At 52.3% G+C, this 24,219-nt stretch overlaps 2 protein-coding genes across 17 annotated transcripts in view; one reads left to right on the forward strand and one right to left on the reverse strand.

Annotated features, from left to right (window-relative positions):
- Positions 1–13,512, forward strand: part of STARD8 (StAR related lipid transfer domain containing 8) — a 159,234-nt gene extending 145,722 nt beyond the window's left edge. For all 16 annotated transcript variants that reach the window (XM_075940810.2, XM_075940809.2, XM_089781627.1 and 13 more), the window contains 8 exons: positions 402–561; positions 1,565–1,763; positions 3,187–3,397; positions 4,243–4,357; positions 6,441–6,665; positions 7,239–7,456; positions 8,418–8,594; positions 11,332–13,512. In XM_075940810.2, coding sequence (XP_075796925.2) covers positions 402–561; positions 1,565–1,763; positions 3,187–3,397; positions 4,243–4,357; positions 6,441–6,665; positions 7,239–7,456; positions 8,418–8,594; positions 11,332–11,449 — 1,423 coding nt within the window. In that variant the 3' untranslated portion in view covers positions 11,450–13,512. The remainder of the gene's footprint in view (positions 1–401; positions 562–1,564; positions 1,764–3,186; positions 3,398–4,242; positions 4,358–6,440; positions 6,666–7,238; positions 7,457–8,417; positions 8,595–11,331) is intronic.
- Positions 13,513–16,243: 2,731 nt separating this feature from the next.
- Positions 16,244–24,219, reverse strand: part of LOC102459568 (relaxin receptor 1-like) — a 54,563-nt gene continuing 46,587 nt past the window's right edge. The window contains exons 13-17 of the mRNA XM_089781629.1: positions 24,082–24,153; positions 22,116–22,345; positions 21,235–21,645; positions 19,669–19,884; positions 16,244–16,849 (exon numbers count right to left, since the gene is read on the reverse strand). Coding sequence (XP_089637755.1) covers positions 16,650–16,849; positions 19,669–19,884; positions 21,235–21,645; positions 22,116–22,345; positions 24,082–24,153 — 1,129 coding nt within the window. The 3' untranslated portion in view covers positions 16,244–16,649. The remainder of the gene's footprint in view (positions 16,850–19,668; positions 19,885–21,234; positions 21,646–22,115; positions 22,346–24,081; positions 24,154–24,219) is intronic.

A 24,219-nucleotide genomic window follows, 5' to 3' on the forward strand; every position in this document is an offset into this window, starting at 1 on the left:
CCTTCCACCCCAGAAATTACTGCATTTGATTTCGGCAGCGCTGAATGGATTTTGTTTGTGAATCGCTTTGGGATTGAAGAAGGGATTCTATTGTGCCTGAGAGTATCAATACAAAATGGAATTGCCTGTATGTGAGCTCGTGTATGTATTCATGTGCATGCATGCATGCCTGTGTGCATATGGTATAGAAGCATGCGTGTGCAAGCACACTGGGGTGTGTGCATTTTGCATGTGTGCATCCATTCATATGAGGCGTGCATGCACATTGTGTGCATACAGTATGCACATGTGTCCCCCCCAACTCACCTTCTGCTTGCTGCTGGAAGCTTCTGTCCAGGGCAAATGGATGCTGTTCTGACTGGCCTGTCTTCCCTCTGTCCCATTCTCTCCGATTCTCACAGGACTGTCCCCAAATTCATGAAGAGGAGCAAAGCTCCCGACTACCGGGACAAAATGGTTTTTGGGGTCCCGCCAATCATCAATGTGCAGAGGACAGGGCAGCCTCTGCCGCAGAGCATCCAGCAGGCGATGCGTTACATCCGCAGCCAGTGCCTGGATCAGGTGAGGACCAGCCTTCTGCAGTACAGCGCTGAACACCCATTCACTTGTCCGCTTCTCAGTCGCCCCTCATTTAATCTGTGTCAGCCAGCTGGGAGCTCCCCGCATGGCCAAAGCCCTGCAGTAGATGCAGCCATGGTGATCCTGTGTTCACATGCTGGGGAACTCTTTGTTTCTGTCAGCAGGCATGAGCAAAGGAGGCAACCACTCACTTTGACCCTACTGGCTTAATTCTATGGGCAGTGGCTCCTATGCATTCCAGTTGTCTTGAGAGGGAGATGCAGAGCTGTTTGCCATAGGAGCCTACTGCAGTGTTAGAACCGTACAGTTTCATTGCCTTTGCCCACAGTCCCAGTGTAGCTCCCTGGCCTGCAGCCCTCTCCACAGGCCAGGAAGAGGGCTCTTTCTTTAAGAAACCAGTGTCAAGCTTTGCTGGTACCACTCCCACAGCACCATTTACTGGGGGTATGCACTTGTCACTGAGGGGACACTTGAAGTTGGGCAGGCCTGAGCACATGTTCACTAGGCTAGCAAAGTGCTGATGAGCGTTAGGGCACTGCAGTAATCAGGGATGTGTTCCTGTGTCATCCCAGTCTCTGCCTGCTGAACTGGACACCTCCCTGGGGGTCTGGCCCAGCCCCCACACAGCAATGAGCATCTCAGGAAGGGCAACACCATTCTTGTTTTTAGTGGGGAACAGAGCCCAGGACACTTTTCCTAGTCGGTGACTTGAGATCCTGCCTCTCAGGCATTGTTGCCTCCTCATCCTTCCCTTCCTCCGGGTCTTCCCGGGATGCGGGGAACCCATACTTGTTGGGAAGGCATCGCCTCATGGGCACCACTGAAGCTCCCTTGAGCTGGTTGTCTTGACTTCTCATTGGGTGGCAGAGGCTGAGATGATGGCTGTCGGCACCTGTCTTGGACGGAGCTGATTACTCTGTTGCCCTGGCTGGACCTCAGGGCTGCCTAGGCTGATTATGTTGGATGCTGCACTTCTCCTGGGCAGGTTGGCATTTTCCGGAAGTCCGGGGTGAAGTCTCGGATCCAGGCGCTGAGGCACATGAACGAAGCCTCCCCCGAGAACGTGAACTATGAAGGGCAGTCAGCCTACGACGTGGCTGACCTGCTGAAGCAGTATTTCCGGGACCTGCCAGAGCCCATTTTCACCAGCAAGCTCACTGACACCTTCCTGCAGATTTATCAGTGTAAGTGCCACCATGGGCCCCTGGGAGAGGCACCTGGGACCAGAGGTAGGCCTGGCCTCAGGGCTCAGAGCACGTCCAAGCTCAGCAGGAAGTTGGGTGAAAGCAGTAGGAGGAGTAGTTCAGGACAAGCTGGCCCCTGACTGTCTGCCTGGTGTGGGAGGAAAATCAAGGGCCTAGGAGCCCACCCATGGGAGTTGAGAAGAGGAGTCTGTCTGAAAAATGGGGGAGATGGAGAAGGGAGAGGCATTCTGTGAGGTAAAGGGCAGATTCGTTGGCTCCACACTCCTTCACCTTATCCCACCTCTGCTTCCCGGGGGATTTCCCACTTTTATTGCCTCACCCCATTGCAAATATTCTGCCATCTGCAGTAGAGTAAAGCTGACTGTGATCCAGCACAGGTTTGTAATCAGGAAGCAGAGCCAGAGCCGAGCAGTGAGGGATGCTTCAGAGCATGGCGTTGTTGCATGTGCCTATGCAGCTCTTAGTTGTGACCCAGAGCTACTCCCAAGGAATGTGTGGGCTATAGAATTAGAGACTCAATTCCAGACCCTCTGAACAGGCTTCTAGGGAAGCAGTGTCACCAGGGGAAATGTTTGCTGTGAAATGACCGATGAACACATGTTGCTGTGACCAGCTTCCCACATAGGGATGTAAGCGACTAGTCAACTACCCGATAAGCATATGCTTATTAGTCGAGTAGTGACCCGACTAGTTGCTTCCCTCCCCTCCCACTTTGCTGCCTTGATCAGAAAGAGGCAGCAAGGGGGAGGGAGAACAGGAGCCAGTGCTGAGGGGAGCTTGTTTAAAAGCCGGTTCCCCACAGCACCATCTCCGTGGGGAGGCATAGGCATAGTGGGGGGCCAGGAGCTAACCCCACGGTGGCTCTGCAGTTTCCACTCTTTTCGACTACTCGATTAGTCGAAGGAAATTCCATTAACTACTCAATGAGCTGATAAAATGCAATTTAACGTTTCTGTTTCCACAGTGAGGCTATGTCTAGACTACATGGCTCTGTTGACAGAGCCATCTAAAATAGTTTATTCAGCATAGTCAAAGAAGCGGGGGTTTAAATAATCCCTGCTTCATTAAAATAAAAATGGCCGCCACGCTGTGCTGACGATCAGCTGATCTGGCACAGCGCAGAAGTCTAGACGCAGCGCAGTCAACAAAGGAAGCCTTTGTCGACTGCTCCGGTATGCCTTGTGAAATAGTACAATAAACTATTTTACGTGGCTCCATTGACAGAGCCATGTAGTCTAGATGTAGCCTGAGTGTCTGGAAGTGGTCTGGGGCCCTTTAACTGGGCAGCAGCTTCAGTATGAGAAGAGCAAGTACTGTTGGTCCATTCAGCCAAGTCTAGAGGAACCCTTAAAGTAGGATCCCTGAGCCTGGCTCACCACAGGCCCCTTCTTTTTGCATTCAGTTGTCCCAAAAGAGCAGAGGCTGCAAGCTGTCCAGGCAGCGGTCGTCCTGATGCCAGATGAGAACCGGGAGGTGCTGCAGACACTGCTGTACTTCCTGAGTGACATTGCTTCAGCTGAGGAGAACCAGATGACATCTGGGAACCTGGCAGTGTGTCTTGCCCCATCCATCTTCCACCTCAACGTGTCCAAGAAGGAGAGCACCTCACCCAGGTAATATGGCTTTCAGAGTCCCAGTGCTCTCCTCACTGACTCCTCTCTCTGACTTTCGTATTGGAGACATGGCTTGGTGGATACTCCAGCTGACTGAGTTAAAACTTGTCAGTAACACGGAGGCTGGGTTGGATGAAGGGGAAAAAGGGCTTCCATTCCCAATGGGTCATAACTCTCAAGCCCATGTGCTGCTGGAGCCATAGTGCAGGGGTTGCTGCACTATCAGAGACCAGCCGTCCGTGGGCCCAGAGGCCTAGTGATGTAAGGCCTGGTTGGGCCTCAAGGAGGTTCCAGCCCAGTCTTCCTCCTGTACTGTAAGATGGTAAAACACAGGACAGAATAATTGCTGTGATGGCAGTACAATCACATGCAGTCCCCGGTGAACGGGAGGTTGCCAACAGGAGCGCAGGAGGGGAAGGAGTCTATTTCCAGCCCAGCTCTGTGAACAGTGGTATGATCAGGAAGCTGCAGTACTGCTGTTTCACCACAGGGTGTCAGCAGGACTTTCTTTAGGGCTCCATCTTTTCAATCAGTACAGCATAGGGCAGTGTTTCTCAAACTGTGCTCTGTGGAGCTCCAGGGCTCCGCAAGACCTCTCCAGGGGCTCCGCAAGGTTGACAAACTGGAAACATCAATAGGTACAACACATACAATCAGTGGACTGTTGGGGCGCCGCATAAATTTTTACACATGTAAAGGGCTCCGGAGCCCAAAAGTTTGAGAATCGCTGGTATAGGGATTCCTCCCTTGCTAGTGGGTGCCTCTGGCTGAGCCGCATCTCTCAGCTCTCTTGCAGCCCATCACTCCCTCTGCTGGGTCTCACTAGTCTGCATTCTCTTGGGCAGGATGATTCAGAAGAGAGGCACCATGGGAAAGCCTGACCAGAAGGACCTGAATGAAAACATGGCTGCCACCCAAGGGCTCTCCCACATGGTCACTGACTGCAAGAAGGTGTTCCAGGTAGGTAGCTGCAGCTTGAAGTGAGTGATGCTGCTCTGTTTAGTTATTTACCTAGCTCCTTGTTGCTGTACAATCTGAGCACCCCCAGATTTTACCCTCACTTCACCCCTGCTTGGTAGGCAGTGTAACTAGACCATTCCTGTAAGTGTTTGTCTAACCTGTTCTTGAAACCTCCAGTGATGGAGATTCCACAGCCACCCAAAGTAATTTGTTCCAGTGCTTAACTACTCTGACAGGAATTTTTTCCTAATGTCCAATGTTAACTATCCTGACTGCAATTCAAGTCTATTGCTTTTTGTCCTGTCCTCAGAGGTTAACGAGCACAGTTTTTCTCCCTCCTCCTTGTAACAGCCTTCTATGTACTTGAAAACCGTTATCATTTCCCCTTCAATTTTCTTTTTTTCCAGACTAAACAAACCTAGTTTTTAAACCTTTCTTCAAAGGTTATGTTTTCTAGACCTTCCATCATAGTTGTTACTCTGCTTTGGACTGTCTCCAATTTATCCACATCTTTCCTGAAATGTGCCCAAAACTGGACACAATATTTCAGTTGAATCCTAATCAGCACAGAGTAGAGAGGAAGAATTACTTCTGCTCTTTTTCCTACCATACTTCTGCTAATACATCCCAGAATGTTATTTTCTTGTTTGCAACAGTATTACACTGCTGACTCCTATTTGGCTTGTGATCTTTGAAGATCCCCAGATCCCTTTCTGCAGTAGTCATTTTTCAGTTGTTCCTTCCTAAGGGGAGTACTTTGCATTTGTCCTTATTGAATTCTTGTCCTTATTGAATTTTATCCTATTTACCTTAGACTACTCTAGTTTGTCCAGAGTGGCTCTTCTTCCCCATGTGCTCCTAAGCATGTACTGTGCTGCTACCCAGTGCACCTAGCTTAGGGAGCAATAGGTCAGGCCTGCTAACCAAGCCAAGGTTTGTCTCGTGTGGCAGTGCAGAGTACTTACTTTAGGACACAGCCCCAGACAGGATGACTACACTTATCCACTGGCCACATGGAATTTCCTCTGTGTTCCAGAGACCTAGTAACTGCGCTGTGTTGTCCCAAGAATCCATCCACTCCAGTGTCCTTTCACCAGGGGTATGTCTAGACTGCATCCCTCTGTCGGCAGAGTTAGGCAGGTCAACATTGCAGATGAGGCAGGGATTTAAAGACATTGCAGGAGTCATAAGGGATCTGTTGAAAAAGGCTTTCTTTCTCGACAGATCCCCCTCTAGACTGCCGCTTTTTGCTGATAAAGTGCTGAGTTGGCAATACACGACAGCCATTTCTTTGCAGATTAGACGCGGGATATTTAAATCCCTGCCTCATTTACAATGTCGACCTGCCTAATCTGCATCCCTCTGCCGACAGAGGGATGCAGTCTAGATATACCACAACAGTGCCCACTACCAGATGCTCCGGAGACATGTGCAAGATGCCCTCCAGTGGCCAGCTATGGAATATCTTGCCCATCGGAGATGAGATTCTAACTCCTGAAGAAGTCCCTTAGGGCAGGTGTGTGCTATATGGGGAGAGCAAACTAAATTACACAACTTCACTGTGTGAAGATCTGTTTACCACAGTGTCTTCACTGCAGTGCAATGACAGGAGAGGCTCTCCTGCCAACCCCCCTTGCACCTCTCATTCTGGTGGTGTACTGGAGTTGACCGTAGAGTGATTGGCAATTGATTTACTAGACTCAGTAAATTGATCCCCCACTAGCTTGATCGCTGCCCTTTGGATCTGGACCCTATTGAAGACAAGTCCTCAAGCAGGGAAGTTGATCTCCCTTAGAGAAATACGTTTTACCCTCTCTAATGTGATTCCTCCCAGCTGACATTTAGGACATCAGCTGAGAGATGTGGGAGGCATTGAGGACACCAAGTGAGCTCTAAAGTCACTGGACTCAAATCTGTCCTGCTGGTTGGTGTGTAGCGTTGTTTGGGCTGTTGGTACAGGCATCCCAGTTCAGGGTGGGTCAGCGACGTGAGGCAATTTCAGGAGACACAGTGGGTGAGCGATTTTTGGTGACCACTCTTGAGCTTTTAAACTCCTTAGTTTTACCACATCTTTGTTTTCTAGATACCCCATGATATGATGCTTCAGCTGTGTAACTCCTACGTGGCAGCAGACGCCCACCCGCTCTCCCTGGCTGAGCTGACGAGCCACAGCCTACAAGATGAGGGCAAGGACTTCCAGGCTTCCTTAGAAGACAGCATGCAGAACCTGCTCAAAGAGTCATCGGAGAGGTTCAAAGGGTGGCTCAGCACCCCAGGGCCCCTGAACACAGAGCTCTCTTGCAAAAAGGTAACGTCCATGCTGGGAAGGGTTTGCACACGCAGGGGTATTTGGAATGAAGTGGAGACTGATCAGCAGCCTCTGTCTTCATAGATTGCGTTGTGAGATATAGGTACACACAGCATGGCTGCCAACTAAACTGCTCAATCAGCTAGACCTTATACTCAGGCTAGGCAGTGTATTCAGCAGTGCCTTCCATGGCTGCCTGCTCTAGACCACCAGTGTGATGACACTAACTAGCAGAAGCCTGGGAATTGGATACCTGAGAGGAGCATGGGGTGCTCCGTGCCAGCAGGCCCAAGCGAGAATCCCCTTTTCTACTCACTGCAGTGGAGCTGGCTCAGACATGCAGGCTTTTCGCCACAGTATCTCTGCTAGTTCACCCAGGCCACGGAGTTGCTAACTCCTGAAAATGAGTAAGGGCGGGTCTCCCCTGCTAGCAGGCTGCCTGCACTCACCAGCCCATGGAAGGCAGTGCCACTCCCCCACAGAGGGGAGGTCTCAGGGCCACGGCAGTATTGTTATCCTTAGGTTTCTTGGCTCAAAACCCTGACTGACTTCCTCCACACGGTGCTTCCACAGGTTGGTGATGGGCACCCACTGCGTTTATGGAAGGTCTCCACAGAGATGGAGGCCCCTCCCTCCATGGTGCTGCAGAGGGTACTGCGGGAGCGTCACCTTTGGGATGAGGACCTGCTGCAAGGCAAAGTGATAGAGGCCCTGGATAAGAACATGGAGGTTTATCACTATGTCACGGACAGCATGGCCCCCCATCCCCGCAGGGACTTCGTCGTGCTCAGGTGAGGTGGGAAGAACAGCACTGGAATTGGGGCCAGCATGGAGGCAAGATGCAATCTCTCCAACCCCGCATCTGTGCAGGAAGCTGTTGGTCCTGGATTGGAGTGTCTCGTGCTTTTATACCAGAGGGAGGTCAAAGTACCCTCCCCCAATTTACCCAAGCAGACTATAGCCCAGACGAGGGCTCCAGAGGTCTGAGATGTGGCATTTGGCTGGGAAAGCTCCCTCTTCATCAGTGATAACATGCTGCATGCGGGGTGGGGGCAGCCTGGAAATGCTTTGGGCAGTCACAGATCAAGGAGTCACGTCTTCTGCTGGGAAGCATATTCTTTGCGGGCTGCACCGCTGGGTTGAAGGTGAGGGTGACTGCAGCAGCCTGCTCCATTTTCTGAGGCCTCAGTGACTGGAATGGGGATGGTTCAGCCAAGCTGTCCCGTGTGGCCCCTGTGGCACAGCCCATTAGATGGGGTCAGGAAAAACTCAGAGGGTTGTGCAGAGCTTCTTGCTGAGTGTTTGACTGGGCGCCTCTTCCTCACTGACGCAGAAAGGTCTGGAGGTTTTGACAATGGCTTTGCTTAAGATGGCCTCACATCCCATTTTAGCCATGATGGTCCCTTTTGCTAAGCCCTGTCCCAGCCCTCCTGATTTCTATAGCAAAAGTCCTGTTTGCTCTTGCCAACAAATACCCCAGGGTGGGGGGAGGCAGGGCTCAAGAAAACAATAGCACCAGCGTTAGCTGTGTGCTGGGGGAGGCAGGACTGAGGAGGGTGGTAGGAATAGGGAGGGCTTGAGCAAGCAACGATGCCAGCCTCATGCAGGGAAGCAGGCAGGGCTGTGTGAGTGGCGACATCTCTCCCCAGGCAGGGCTGGCCTCAGGTGAGTGGTTCAGCCCTGCCCTATGCAGTGCCCGGTTTCCTCTTTGAGACATATGGTCACCCTAGCTTTGTTTGTTCCCTCATACAGGAAATGGCGTACGGACTTACCGCGAGGGGCTTGCCTGCTGGTCTCCATGTCACTGGAACACGAGAAGCTGCAGGTGGAAGGAGGAGTCAGAGCTGTAGTTTTAACATCTCAGTATCTGATTGAACCGTGCGGGATGGGTCGCTCCAAAGTGACCCACATCTGCAGAACTGATCTCAGGTAAAGGCAAACCTCTGCTCAATCCTTTTAATCTCTTTCACGCCCAGTGTGAAGTGGCTTCTGAGCACAGATTGGGAAGTGAGGAATGTGTGGCTACCCATGCTGGCTCCATTAGTGACTTACTGGCACCTCTCTGGCTTAGCACAATGGGGAGAGGACTCATTTACCTGCAAGGGGCCTGGGAGGTGTAATTATTTTTCCCTATGGTGCCATATATGTACAGCCATTGCTAACACTCTCTTCCATGATTACTGTTAACACCCTTCCCAAAAACACACTAGATGGCTCACAGGCAGATAAATTTATTGGTTGCCCTGCAGTAACACCTCGGAGTCATGGCCCAAGACCGCCTTGTGCTACGTGCTGTACAAATACAGAACAAAAAGATGATCCCTGCCTCAAGGAGCTTACAATCTAATGTTGACATGGTGCAGCAAAATACAAAGAGCATGTCTACACTAGGAAATTATTTCAAAATAACAACTCCGCAATAATAATTTCAAAATAGCATGTTCACTCTAAGGGGAAGCCTCAAAATTAGTTCAAGGCAGCCTCCCTTAATGCGGACATGCTACCTTGACTTAGAGCCCCAGGAAGCACTGAGAGTAAATAGTTTGAATGACTCTTGGGAGTAGTTATTTCGAAATAGCGGCACTGGCGCATCCACGCTAACACTATTTTGAAATAACTGTTTTGAAATTAGCATTATTCCTTGTGGAAAGCAGGAGTTATTTCAAAATAACCAGCCTGTTATTTTGAAATAATGGATTTGAAAATTTGGATCCTCCGCTTGTTATTTTGGAATAACTCCCTAGTGTAGACCAGGGCAAAGGTGGGAGTGGTGGAGATTGGAGAAGGCTTGCAGCCAGCATTCCCTATAAGCTGAGCGTGTGGATGGTCATGCAGGAGAGATTGAAATGCTGCCCTGCTGTATTTCTACTGGTGATGCACATCTGCACATGTCTCAGTGAACATAACAAAATTTATTCAGCACAGTGAACATAACAAAATTTATTCAGCACATGATGGAAAAAACTAGAGAAAACATTGCTCCCAGCCTAGGGTAAGTAGGATGGTCTGTTGGAAGAGCACCGGACTAGGATCCAGGAGATCTAGATCCATTCCCAGTTCAGGCACAGCCTTCATGCCTATGTCTACACTACGTTTTTAAGGATCTTGCTCAAAAAGGAGGTTTTGTGTAAAATGGATACGTCCGCACTGCTTGTTTTTGCGCAAATACCTCTTGCACAAAAAGGATCAGAAGACACTATGCAAATGAAGCATGTGAAATGCTAATGAGCACTTAATTTGCATTGCCTCTTCCGCAAAAAGTCCGTAGTGTAGACGTAACCCATGTGTGACCTTAATTACCTTGACCTTCGTGTAAATTGGGGATGATACTTTTCTAGCACAGACGGATAAAACCCATGTCATGGCCAAGACACCAAAGTGTCTATATAGAAAGTAGGAAGATTGTGTAGCTTCTCACCCTCTTCTAGAGGAATCTGACTGATGAGAGAGGTGTTGAGGCCCTGCTCAGAAAGGGGAGGCAATGTAGAAGGCACAGAGAGTGACCTTGAGGTTACACCTGTGCTACCCATGCGATATGAAGGATGGAAAGTAGGAAGGGTCAGAGTTATGTAGGACCTCAAAGGTTACATGGTATCCTCTAGCAATTTGGCTTACTCAGCAGGTTGTCAGTGCTGGACAAATTACTGCTGGGCAAATTACTTCCAGACTGTCCAAGAGCATTACTGACCCAGAGTTGTTCCCTTCAGATAGCTGTGCAGATGCCTGTGTAACAAGCTACGATCCCAGTCCAATTCCTTCAGAGCTGCCATTTACACACACACAAGCCACTGGCTCCTCCGGCACCCCATAGCATCCCTCCTGGGATGAGACACACCAACAGGCTGCAGTGCAAGACGCTTATATGTGTCTGCTGGGACAGCTAACTGTATCATGTATCTGGGAAAAACAAGGCCCTGCCTATGTCATAAGGCCGCACTATCCCATAGTTTTCTGCAGCAGCCTAGACCAAGGTGGACCTAGGGACATAAGCGACTACTTGAATAATCAACTACCTGATAAGCCTAGGCTTATCGGATAGTTGAGTCACTACTCGACTGCTCACTTCCCTCCCCCCCCAAACACACTTGCTGCCTCTGTCACAGAGGAAGCAAGGGGGAGGAATAGGAGCCGGTGCTGGGGGGAGCTGGCACCATCTGCAGGGGGCGGGCAGGGGAGGCAGAGGTGCAGCGGTCTGGGTCCCAGACCTACTCCCTCTGTGGCTCTGCCTGGGTAGCTCTTACTACATTTAAAAGGCAGAGCCACAGAAGTCCCAGAGCTAGTGTCCTGGCTCGCACCGGCTCTGGGAGTTACCCCCTGCGGCTCTGCAGAGCGCCTCCCCTTATCGATTAATCATGTAGGCAATACAAAGTGTATCAACTACACAATTAGCCAAATCCCTGCTCCTTAACATCCTTAGAGGAACAGCCTTAGCTAGGAGAGGGAGCCAATGCAGTTTCAGTCTTGTGTTTTATACATGCCCATTCCCCTCATGGTACACGCAGCGTGGAAGCAGGGATTACACTAGCTGTTGCTTGCTCACACTGCCCCAGAGCAGGTATGTTGATATTCCCTTTTAGCCTGAAATGTGCCCCACTGTACGAGAAAAACCATGTTACTCTCCTGTATGTGACAATGACTTCCTCCCTCTGCACTCTTGTCTCTCCAGGGGCCGGTCTCCCGAGTGGTACAGCAAGGTCTTTGGACAACTTTGTGCCATGGAGCTGGCAAGGATACGAGATTCCTTCCCAGTGCTTAACCCATGTGGCTCTGAGACAAAGATTTGAGGTGACTGGAAGATGCTCTCTCCTGTTTGATCATGAACCTCCCAGACATTGTGGGGTGAAGCATGGAGAGGCAACCTGGCCATCAGCAGGCTGTTGGCATCTGGTTGTGCGGAGCCTGTGCTTTACCAGGCACATGAGCATGACCTTCCTTTGAATCAACCACCAATCCCGAAGGAGACGGCCGTTGTCTCCATCTCCATGGGATCCCTTTCTCCTTACCACCAGAGACCTTCAAAGCTGTGTCCAGCAGCACATCCTGGGCACAAGGGGCCAAAACGAAGCCTTTATTTCCTGCTTCCAGAATCCCCGCTGCAGGCTGAAAGGCAGCAACAGCCTCCTTCCTAAAGCTCTGAGGAGCAGCTGTGCAGAAATGAACCAGTGTGCTGCTTGCTGGGGAGAGCTGCCCCACCATCACCCGCCTGCCATGGAGAGAGTGGGGCTTGGGAAAGGGGTTGGGGAGTACATACAGCAGGCTGAGCCAGGAAGCAACTGGACCAGAGTCAGATGCCTTAATTGCCCCCTTTGCTGACTGACCCTGGGCTCACCCTTTCAGCCCAGAGACTGGCCTCGGCCACGAGAGTGGTGGTGTGTGAAGGGACCAGAGATGATGCTGATGTGTAGGAGAAGGGAGAGAGGGCGGAGCTCGTGCAGTGTCTGCATGGCTGTGTGGTGTCAGGCAGAGCGTCTGCTGGGGATGTGACTGTGTGAGGGGCACCAAGCAGCATGACACACAGGCAGAGAGACACAGGCTGAGGAGTTGGTTCAGGTCAGATGGGTGTTAGGTTGATTTGGTTTCTAATTAAGCACTGCCATGTGTTGAATGGCAAAACAGAAGCTATTTTACTCTGGGTGCTGATTTCACTGGGAAGGACTCCAGGTCTGTGCCTTCTATTTGATCAGATACAAGGAACCTCTATCACCCCTGTTTTCAGCACGGGGTCGTGTGGACCGATGAAAGAGGATGCAACTATTGTGCTATCTAAGGGCCCAGTCCTAATTCTCATTGAATTAATTGAGAGCCTAGTCTTTCACGCTAATAAATTGGGTCTTAGATCGATGGGTTCAAATTCCAAAGCATTCACCCTGTCCAAGCTGTGCAAGGGGAAGGGTTGCCTTTGCAAGGCTGGGAGTGAGACCAAAAATGAGCAGTGCAGCTCACGTCCTCCCTTGGGCTGGTTTTAGCAAGCCTCAGGGTTAGACTTCCATTGCCTTGAGGTGGGAAGTGAAGAACACCCCCTCCATTACACAGACACACCCTTACACAACGAACTTTAGCTTGGCTGTGGGGAAGATTTAAAAGCATTGGCCCATGACATGTGACCATGGGGGCGGGGGGAGGTTGATCTGATAACTGTATTCTGCCCCCCACTGAGAGAGTAATGTGCGTTTGCCCCAAACTGTACAACAGAAGTGCCATTTTAATCAGGCGGGGGGAGGGGGGGAAGGATTGGGTTAGTGCACCCTAGTTTGCCCTCATTGTTATGGACACTAGCTCTCCCACCAAAGAAGCAGTGCTCGCTCCACTGCAAATGGGAGTGAAAGGCAAGTAACAGTGTTAGAACGTAACTCTTCATCCAAGGATCCCACTGCTCTGATCATGTCCCTCCTTCCCTCTAAACTCTTAACAGTCTGTCCATGACAGGAAGTGATATGCACTTGACGGGGTTTCTTTTTTAATCAGGGACCCAAATGACTAGACGTTGTTCCAAATGGAAGGCAACACAACCCACTGGCGGGTGAAATTGTCAGTTTCACCAGTAACAATCTGCTTTCTTCTCTAATGCACACCAGCTATATTCTGTTTGTTCGTTGTTGTATAACTAACGTTTGGGACTGATTCTCGCCTCTTTTTAATGTTTCTTTTCCAATCTATAAATACTGTACAGTTGGAATATTAATATATAACTCAGGCGGTAAGAGCTTGGTGCTGGGTGACGAACACCAGAGTGACGCGTGTTTTGTATTTAAGGGACTTTTTTGTATCAGATGCAGCCGCTACAGATTGTCTGACTTCAAAGGGGGCTGTGGTTCCCCCTCCGTGTAGTAATAAAGTACTAATGTCATCTACTGGCTAATGATGAAACCTTGCTATACGCTGACTGCTGCTGTCAGTGCTTCCTCCTTACAGGGCCCTGCCCTGACATAGGCTCCAGAAAATAGAGCTGGGGTGGGAAGCCTCCTGACCACAGCCCTCCCCGTCATGCCAGCATGGGGCTGAGTGAGCATGTTTTGTAAAAAGGGGACTGCAAAGCCAAAAGGGTCAGGGCTCTGATGATTACTTCTGCAATGGCGGGGCAGAGAGGTTGCATGGGTCTCACATGAGTTAGCTTCACACCCATCGGAGAACTCTTTGTTTGGGAACAATGCAATCTGATTTCCCCCTTTGACTTTCCCTCTGGCCCAAGCATATAAATGGCAGGGCCTCCTTTCTATTCCTCTGGGCTGCTGGCTTGGGCTGGCCTGTCCTTCCTTCAGACTCCTTGCCTGGCTCAGCTGTGATTAACCCCAACTGAGACAGTAAGGACCCTGTGGTGGACTGATGGAGGGGGCCGTGTGTTTGCTAACCAACAAATTCCTTTCCATACTGCCACTCAGCTTCCAGGAGCCAGGCCAGTGTTATCTGAACTGCTGGCTTCGCAGGCACCCCCAGGAGAGGGCAGGATGGCAAGCAGTGCATTAAATGGCCATATCCAGGCCTCAAGGGCTGGCTCTCCCTGTCCATTTAAGGACTCCATGTGCTTATTAGCAAGTCTCTTCCTCCTAAAGCCCCATTGTTCTTGGCAGCTAATGCAGCATCCCATGGAGCTCAGTGTGGTACCCCCTGGGGTTTCACCCAACCTGAAGCCCTGCAATATTGCCCACATCCACCATCTGACCCATCTCTCGCTGAATGCTCACCACAAGATGTATGAGCAGAGCCCTCCAGAACAATCACATTATTAATAAGCAGCATCTCTGATGCACGCCTATCCGCCCCCCCCCCCTCCTCGGCCCCATGGTACAGGCACTTGGTATCTACCTGGTCACCTTTCCAGGGCTCTTACCATGCAGACGCCTTGGCTACAGCCAGTTGCTCACCCCTCCCATAGGAGTTATGGCATCAAACAGGAAAAGGAGACTGATGGTTTGTGGGAGCACAGACACTAAAGGCACAGCCTTTCTCTCTCCACTTGCCATTCTGTGCAGGTCACAGCCTCCAAAGCATAGGGGTAACACACCGGGGGGAGGGGGCGCGGGCGCACTCGCAGCTGCTATATTCAATTCCTGTCTGCTCCCTCTCCCCTTTCCACCACGGAGTGAGCTGGATATAAGGATGTTAAGAGGCAGGTAACTGGCTAATCGTATAGTCAATAAAAATACTATTGACAACACGATTGTCTGTAAGGGAAGGCACTCGGTCCTGGCTCGCGCTGGGTCTGGGACCTACCCCACTGCGCCTCTGCAGTATAAATGTAGTAGGAGCCAGGCTGCCTGCTTGCCAAGTGTATTTAAACTGCAGAGACACAGTGGGTGGGGGAGGGGGTAGATCCTGGATCCAGTGTGAGCCTGGATTGAGCTGGGCTGCCTGCCCTGCTGGAGCACCCCTGCCTGCAGGAGGTCCCAGCTCCCCGCTGGGATCCCCCATAGACAGGGGCTGTGTCCAGAGCAGCCTCCGCCTCTGGCAAGCTTGAGTCCACCGCAGGCAGATGCTGCTTTGTGGCAGCCTCCTCTGCCCCCCTCCCCCCCGTGCTGCTGCTTTTTAAGTCGGCTCCTCCTACCACTGGCTCCTTATTCCCACTGCTCGCTGCCTCTGATACAGAGGCAGCAAAGGGGGTCGTGGAGGGGAGGAAATCCGAGCAATTGCCTTGACTACCTGATAAGCCTAGGCTTGTCGGGTAGTTGACAACGCATCCCTAGCTGGAATCGTTCCAAAAAGCAAACAGGGAATGGCAGAAATTCCAGCCTGGGATGGGGCTAAAGCAAACTCCACTGGCTGTAGGCTGCTCTGGGGCTCAGGGTGGTAAGCCCTAGCAGGTTAATCTTGCCTAGGGTTAGGGGTGGGGCTAGCCAGTCCACACAGAGTATGGCAGGGAGACACTCGAATGCCAAACTCAGACCCAGCCACTCCCTGGAGGAAAAGGTCAATTTTTGCCTCCTTCCCAGGAGTAAATGAAAGAGGAACATGAACCATTACCAGCTACTATTTCTCTGCTGGCAGCCATTCCCTAGGAATGGGTTTGGGCACAGGCTGCATTAGTTAGGCCTCAGTTGTGGTGTGAGCCCAGATAGCGCTGGAGACCAGGCTGCAGCCTGGAGCCCTTGCTGGACAGGGTGGTTGGGAGCAATCCCTGACTGGGGACTCCTGTGCCGAACACAGGGCCTGGCGCTCAGGGTGGTCTAGGAAGATTTGGGGATAGCGCCACCTCCCTTCTGTAGCATGTCGCCGACCCCAGTATCTGCTGCCTGGTCCCACAGCCAAGGCTTCCCGAATAGGTAGGGCAGAGCCATTGCCCCACAAGCTGAGGTCGCCTGCAGCTTTCACCAAGGTCGCTCTGGCATCTGCTATTGCTGCCTTTGCCCCCAAACCAGAGCACGGCAGGGCTCTCATCCCACCTTCCTTCCCCTGCACTCACACTTGCCTCCAGCAGTGCAGACACCACTCTAGGGCTCTGAACCTGCAAGCCAAGCTGGGTACATAGGCAATGCACTTGGTGCTCTGCATTGGGGGCAGCTGTTCCAAAGGCAGCTGCTCCTGCCCCGTGTCTCCAGGGCGAAGGGCCAAGGAGCTACCGGCTCCACGTAACATAGGTGGGGGGTTAGGACTTACTACACCATCCATTCCACAGCGGCTGGGGAATCCTTGTGCTGACCCAGCATCAGCCAACCCACAGCCCCCCACTGCTGACCCATGGCAGTGAGAATGCCTGGGGCTGGCAGCATTCCAGTGCTTTCAACCATGGGGCAGATGAGCAGAGTTCAGGCCCTGTCTGCGACCATTTCTTCTGTCGGCTCCTAACACACCGTCTGTCACTGCTGCCACAGCTGGGAGGGGTGTTCCCGCCATGCACAAAAGCTGGCTGGCAGCTCCGCTCTGGCTGCTGCTGCCCCACAAATGCTACACCAGTGGGGTGGGCAATGAACCCGGATAGGTCAGAGACATGGTCCTTCAGAGCTGCATGCATGAAGCAGTGAGGCTTTTCGGCTAAGCGGCCAGGGACTGTCAGGTGCTGCTGGTTTGCATGGACACCAGGGTAAAGTACATTCTGGACATTTCTGGGTCCTGGAGTGACTGCTGCTGCTTCTTCTGCAGACACAGCTTGAGCTTCTCCTGGAAGGGGGTGGTGGTGACGGTGTACAGAATGGGGTTCAAGGCACTGTTGATGGGCAGGATGAAAATGACCACCCAAGACGTCACAGTACCTGTTCCAACACAGACAGTCTGTTAGTAACCATGGGGGCTGGCTGCCCACTAAGGGTGTGAAAGGTTAACGTTAGTCGTTAAGCCTCACCCTTAATGGGTGATGCTCACTGGGTCTGGTTCACCAGTGGAGGCTGGAGCAGCTGCCTGCCTGCCATGGCTCCAGCCCCATGAGGCCTGCTGCAGACAGGACACGTTGCAGCCTGAGTCCCTGGCAGCCTGAGACCCCGGCAGCTGCTCCGGGTGATGCAAGCAGCAGACTGCTCCAGCCTGGCCATGGTGGGAGGTGGCTGCTCCAGCCCAGCTGGGCTGCCCCCCCTTAACTGGTTAACCAGTGAAACATCATGTTGAACTGGTTAACCAACTAAATGGGATCTTACATCCTTATTGCCCACATCCTAGGGAGATTGGGGCTATGTTCTGCTCTCATACCCAGCTGTAAAGCAGACGAACCCCAATCAAGTCTGAGCTATTCCAGCTCTTACGTGTGTGAGAGCCAGGAGGCTGGCTCCTTGCAGGCATGGCTGGTGGCTGACATTCCAGTCTGCAGGCGGGGATCAGTTTTGGGATGTGAGCAAACAGACCAGGATGAGAGGCCCCAAACGCTTGGCCACCGAGGCTGAGAGCAGAGCTGGGATTCGCACACAGACAAATACATGAACCTCCTAGCACACCTCTAGGGCTGAACATGTCTTACCCAGGCACAATGGGGCAGAGCTGAGAAGCTTGGGCCTGCCTGGAGCAGGAAGGTCAGTTCTTGTCTCTGGGCTGAACTCACGGTGGCAGAGAGAACAGCACATGGTGCGTACTTTGATCACAAAGCGAGTGCTGATGTCACTTCCATCTAACTGGTATTCAGCAGATGGGCAAACCAGGGGGGCAAAAGGGAGTGCGCCTGGCAGAGGAAGTCATTACAGAGCAGGCCAATGAGAGAAACTGCTCCCGCTCCTCTCCATGCACACAAGAGAAGCAGGCTCAGCAATGGAGGCTGCCTCTAACCCCCACCAGACCTGGGCCTAGACAACAAACTGCTGCTTCCTTTCCCCAGCCTGTTGTGAGCTGCAGACTGGAAGCCAACTTATAGGAGCTGAGCTGACAGGTTAGGATGAGAGAGGAACCTGCCCAGACTCCAGAGCATCTGTGACACCCTTGCAAAAAAGCAAACGTTCTGGACTGCGTTAACAGGAGCGTTGTGAGCAAGACAGGAGGAGTCGCTATACGGCTCTACTCTGCGCTGATCAGGCCTCAGGCTCCAGGTTTGGGAGCCACATTCCAGGAAAGATGTGGACAAATTGGAAAAGATCCAGAGAAAAGCAACAAAAATGATGAAAAGTCTAAAGACATGAGCTGTGAGGGGAGGCTGAGGAGCTGGGTTTCTATAGTCTAGAAAAGAGAAGACTGAGAGGGGCCAAAATAACAACTTTCAAGTACCGAAAAGGGTGTTACAGGGAGGGAGATAAATTATTCTCTTGAACCTCTGAGGAGAGGACAAGAATCAATGGGCTCCAATTGCAGCAAGGGAGGTTTAGATTGGACATTATGAAAAAGTCCTGTCAGGGTGGTTAAGCACTGGAATAAATTGCCTAAGGGGGTTGTGGAATCTCCATCATTGGAGATTTTTAAGAGCAGGTTAGACAGACATCTGTCAAGGATGATCTAGACCAGGCCAGGCAACATACGGCCAGCGGGCTCGATCCGGGATGCCAAGCTACCAGATCTGGCCCACGGCCATCTCCCAGGGACCCTTACCACAGAGCAGCTCACTACACTTTGAACAGCTGTCTGCTCTCTGCTCTGGATGCTGGACAGAGGGGGAGTCTTCGGGTGCTGCTCTCACCCCCAGCAAAATCTCTCAGCTCCTATTGGTCAGTTTTCGGCCAATAGGAACTGAGAAATATTGCTGGAGATGGGGTGGGGCATGCACAGCCTCTTTCCTCCCCACCCTGGCCAGAGCAGAGACATATGGAGCAACCTGGGACTGCAGCAGATAGGGAGCCTGCCTCAGGTTCCTGCAGGGATGCTGGCTGGGAGATGCTGAAGCAAGCTGGAGCTGGCCTCTGGCACCCCACTCTCTTTCTCTCCCCAACTCCTTGCCCCAGGCCACCACACCCTCCTGCCCCAAGTCACAAACAAAATCCTTTATACCCCTCTCCCCTCTTCTCCCAGGTCACAACTCCCTCCTGGACCCTGAATCCTCCCGCCCCCTCCCCTAGGCCAGAACCCTCTTCGGCACCTATACCCTCTCCCAGATCCTGCACCCTAAGCTCCCCCCCAGATCACAATCCCCTCCTTCACCCCAAACTCCTCCTCAGATCCTACACCCTCTCCTCCTCCCCAGTTCCCTAACCTGAGCTCCCATCTGTACCCAACCTCTGTCCCAGACCCTGCACTCCTTCCATAGTAGCATGGCCTTTGACCACTTACCAAAATCTTAGAGTGGCCACCCCCAAAAAATGATTGCCCACCCCTGATCTAGATGGTGCTTCTGGCACGAGTGAAGGGGACTAGACTTGATGACCTCTCAAGGTTCCTTCCAGTTCTATGGCAGGAAGCTGTCAGCCAACAGGAGAGAGAAGCCGCTGCCTGTGTTCAGCAGGGAGCCAAGGGACAGATAGGAACTGAGTTTGGCTCTTCTCTTTCAGCTTTTGCCCATCAGCGATGGAGTATTTTGAGCTTGGAGATCAGGTGCTGCGGGCCAGCTCTGGGGGGCTACATGGGGACACATGCAGGGAGTCCCTGCATGGCAGTGCTCTGCGTGTCAAGGCATCTGTGTACAAACAGCTGCTGCTGGTGTGGGGCCCAGCGTGGCTTGGTCAGTCACCTGGTATTTCCACCTGCAGCAAGGAGAGGAGCTTCAGGAGGAAGATGGGGATCCAGCAGAGGGCGTCAGTGAAGACGATGAAGAAGAACCGCTTGGCGATGGCCACTTCCCTGGAGAAGACGCTGCGCTCGGCGGTCTTGGTGGCTGTGGTGTGGATGGAGTAGAACATGCTGGTGTAGGCGAACACGATGGTGATGAAGGCAATGAGGTTCAGGCCTAGCGAGGAGGAACCACCAGCCATGAGTGCGTCAGCGAGCCAACCCAGGGTGCCTGTGCCACACGCTGGCTGAAATGGGGTGTAAGGGTGGAACAGCCGCTAGCAGCAATACAGCAGCCTCGCAGGGACGACGACCCCTTGCTTCCCAAGGAGCAGGGGAAAACACATGGACACAGACAGTCGGCTTCTGCCCTGCCACGGTAACAGGATGGCATTTGGGCAGCAGGGAAGTGAGCTTCCTGCTGCCTGGCTAGGAATTGCACTGCCCCACCTGCGTGGCGGCTGTGTCTGCACCTTGCTAATTTTCTGGTCCCTGCATGCCTGGGGCCCATGGATGAGAGCCAGAGTCTGGTCTCCTGAGTCTGAGGCTGGCCCCCCTCTCCCAGGAGCGCTTTGGCTGGAGTGGCCTCATGCCTGGGGAGCGGCGAGGGGTTGTTAAGCCAGTAACAAGTGGGCGCGCAGTGAGTTATAAGAGCCTCCTGAGTCTGCAGTAAAGCTCCTGGCTCTGCACAGCCATATGCAGCATAGCCCTGCTACCGGCCTGAGGCAGGGACGTGTGCGGCCCCCTCTCCTACGTGACCCTGCCCCTGGAGAGCAGGGGTGCACCTCAGCCCCGCGGGAAACGCTGCACTCGCCTGGCTGGCTTTGTGGGGCTCTGAAGGGGCCAGGAGAGCAGGCCAAGCAAATCCCCAACGTTTTGCAAACAAAATGCTCCTTGTTAACAGAGCTCTGGGGTGTGCACCAGGGGCCAAGGTGCTACCAGCCCTAAACATCAGCAGTCCTTAAGGGGCTAGTTAGCAGGTTGCTCTCCCCCTTCACCTCTAGCACCAGCGTCCTACCTGCCCTCCCTTCCCCCAACACCGAGAGCTGCGGCTTCCCTCGGCTGTGCCAGGTCAGCCCTGTTTCACCCACCAGCAGCCCGGACTGAGTCACATGAGAACAAGCAACAGTCTGTCAGCAGAATCATGTGACCACTCACTGTCAGCTGTCCTGTGGCCTCTGGCACAGCTGGGTCTGAGCATGCCCTGCTGTGAGCCACACAGCAGCCCTCTGAGGCGGGCCCCACTGAGGATGGGGAACTGAGGCACAGAGAGACTAAGCAATTTGCCCAAGCTTGCGATGCAGCAAGGAATTGCTGTGGTGTGTCCCAAGCTGGCACCCAGCCCACTGGCCCACCCAGCCTCTCATTGCACTTTCCTTTACACTGAGTTCCCTGTTTGACTCTGGTGCAGAGCACCCATCAGCAAAGGCAAGCCCCAGTCCCCTGTTTACAGCTGCATGGTGCCTACCACCCCACCGGCTCAGTGGCAGCTGAGCAGTCCCGCTCCCATGCCCTGAGGATTCCTTACCCAGAAATATCCCGGTGGAGTAGCCCCTGGCACCTGGGCTCACGGTCTCGTCAGACTGGAGGGGGAAGCACACCCCGTTCCTCCCGTAGTAGTCCCCGAAGGACTCCTTGCACCAGAAGGGGATGAAGGTGAGAGAAAAGCCCAACAGCCAGATGACGACCAGCACACAGAGGGTCTGCTTTTTGCCCACTCCGTAATGGCTGAATGGGAAGACGATGCAGAAGAACTTCTCCAGGGTCATGTAGGTCAGCAGCAGCACGGACACCTCTGAGGACAGCATGGCCAGGCTGCCCACCAGCTGGCACTGGATGCTCGCCATCCACACATGGGCGTGCTTGTTGTACTCGCCGGAGAACTTGAGATCAAAGGCTCCAATGAAGAAGAGGTAGATTCCCATCAGACAGTCTGCACCTGGGACAGAGACAACGTCCGAGCATCACCCCAAGAAAGGAACCCATTCCCACCGCCCCCCTGGGCACAATGAGCCCTTACAGAGCAGTTGGGACCAGGACCCATTTTTCCCTTGGACACCCGCGTGCGCCTGCCTTTGAAGTCACTGGGAGCTGTGTGCATGCAGCGAGGGGCCCTTACTCTGAACACAAGGCACCAACGCTGTTAGGATGGTCACCCGCGCACAGCATTGCACTGCAGCGCTCTGGGAGACGGATGGTAAATGAGGTAGGCACAGGCTCGGGAGCTCTGGGACATGTCTTGTTGAAGTGGAGCCTATTCCAGCTGGGCAGTGGGCCAGGATGGTCCAAATCTGGAAAGGACACTAGCCAATCCTGCACTTGCAGCCTTGTGGGGAGAAGGGCTGTCTCTCTCACTCACACACATGCACTTGCCGGACATTGTCTGAAGCAGCCCCTCCCCCAACTCACAGCAGAGCGATTTGATGGCCATGGTGTGCTGGCTGTTCTCGGAGACGACCAAGGACCTCATGCCGATGACAAAGAGATTCCCAAAGCAGGTGACGCACGCGATGACCCAGACAAAGACCCTGAGGATGATGTTAGCCAGGAGGTTCTCAATGGAGGAGATGCCGTCTGTGTTGGGCTTGCAGCTCCGCACATGCGGAGAGTAGCTGCAATACTGGAACTTTTTAAAGTAGCTGCCAGGCAAAGGGATATCACCTGTGTTAGATGCTCAGGACAGGAGCTCCGTCCCTAGAGGTTACTTGAGAAGAAGTTTGCCCACCTGGCACAGAGCCTCATGGACCTCTCTCATCTCATCCCCTTTGCTCACTTCTTCTCCCGAACTCTCCTCCCCCAAACATTCTTCGTGCCCTTCTCCTTCCACCGCCTGAACCACTCTTCTCATCCTGGAGCAGATTCAAGTTCAGTGTATCATACATGTCTACCCTTGTCATCTCCGCGTGAGGTGCAGCAGCATGGGTGAGGGGGATAGGGCAGGAACCGGTAACATGTCCACAGGGGTTGAGATGAGGAAGTTTGCACTGCACCAAAGGGTTTGCAAGGCTCTATGAAGAATACATGCCCTTCTGCATATACGTGTGTGAGCACTGAATCCCTTCGGGACCAAGGATGGGGTTGAAAATCTCAGGCATTCCCTTCCAGGGGAGTGTTGGCTCGTCAGCACCCTTGTTTGGGAAGCCCATGTTGGTACAAGCTCACACCTGCTTTTCATCCCAAAGTGCAAGGTCAAAGTGTAAGCAATCATCCTGACCCCAGTGCAGCAATGTGCTTACGCACATGCATAAAGTGCTACAGATGTGCATGTGCTTTGTGGAATCAGGTACTATGCAATGGTGCGTTTTAATCAATAACTCATCAGCACTTTAATGTGTACAGAGTTTCCCTTCAACTCAGGACCTTTGTCAACATACAACATTTCAAAATCCATCCATCATTCAAGCCTTTCAAATTCCACTCACCGGGATTCACATTTTATCCAAGGGTTATTTCATATAAATCCCCTCTTTAAAAACCGCACAAAAGCAATCCTACAGCAGCTTAGCACTTTAAAAGGATGGCAAACTTCAAAGCAAGGCTCATTTCCGTTCTGATCACTCACAAAAGGGGTGAGAAAATAGTGTCCTTGGCTACTGTTCCCTAATGTTACCGGTGCAAAACTTACTCAGGTTTTTAATCGGAACAGACCAACGGCAGAAAGTGACATGGACATTTATCTTGCATTGTGTATGCTTCAACATTTATACCCGAAGAAAAGACAAAGTGCCTTACAGCAGGCTGGTTAGTGAAATATCTCTGCATCTTCCAAGATGCCTGTCCTTGGAAAATAGGCCAGTTTGTGTATCAATACATCTGAATTGTTCTTAATTCAGTATGCCCAAGCAGGTTGCCAAAAGGACCACTAATTGGGTTATTTAGCAATTGTTTTCAGAGAACTAAACAATAGCTTTATAATACCTGGCCTGAAAATGTACCTTTTTCAGTTTCACTGTCAAGGGGATTCTAACTATATAACCCTCCCAGCACCACATCACTATACAAACACACACACGCAGATTATGGAGAAAACCCCTTTAAAATACTGTGGCACTTGCTTGTTCCCCCATCTCTCTTGGTACAGTTCAGATTGGAGGGTTCTTAAAATTAAGGCTTCTTGTCTGACCTGCAGGAGGCCTTTCCATCAGCTAGGGACTCCCGGCAAACAGTGGTCCTGGCTCCCCCAGCTCCAGGGTGCTGAATGAGGAGTGGGGTAGGAATGTCTCACTGGGGAGATCCAGCTGCTTTCTGGCCACCGCAAAAGAATAAACTGACTGAGGATTGAGCCCGGTTTGTTTAATTGCTCCTGGCACTAACTTCTACAGCTGCAAAAGATGCTATGACCCAATCCCACCCTTCCTCCACTCCCAGTACTCACATGTGAGACAGATTGGTGAGTTTCTGGAACATGCGGGGCTGGACATTGGGGATCTCCAGACCTTCAATACTCCTGTAAAACTCAATGCAACAGAAGAAATGAGTTGGCTTGTCTCCCCAACTGGCCTGAGGCCACAGG

This window comes from Pelodiscus sinensis, chromosome 13 (genome assembly GCF_052426305.1).
Source record: "Pelodiscus sinensis isolate ZL-2025 chromosome 13, ASM5242630v1, whole genome shotgun sequence".
Taxonomy (NCBI): Eukaryota; Metazoa; Chordata; order Testudines; family Trionychidae; genus Pelodiscus; species Pelodiscus sinensis.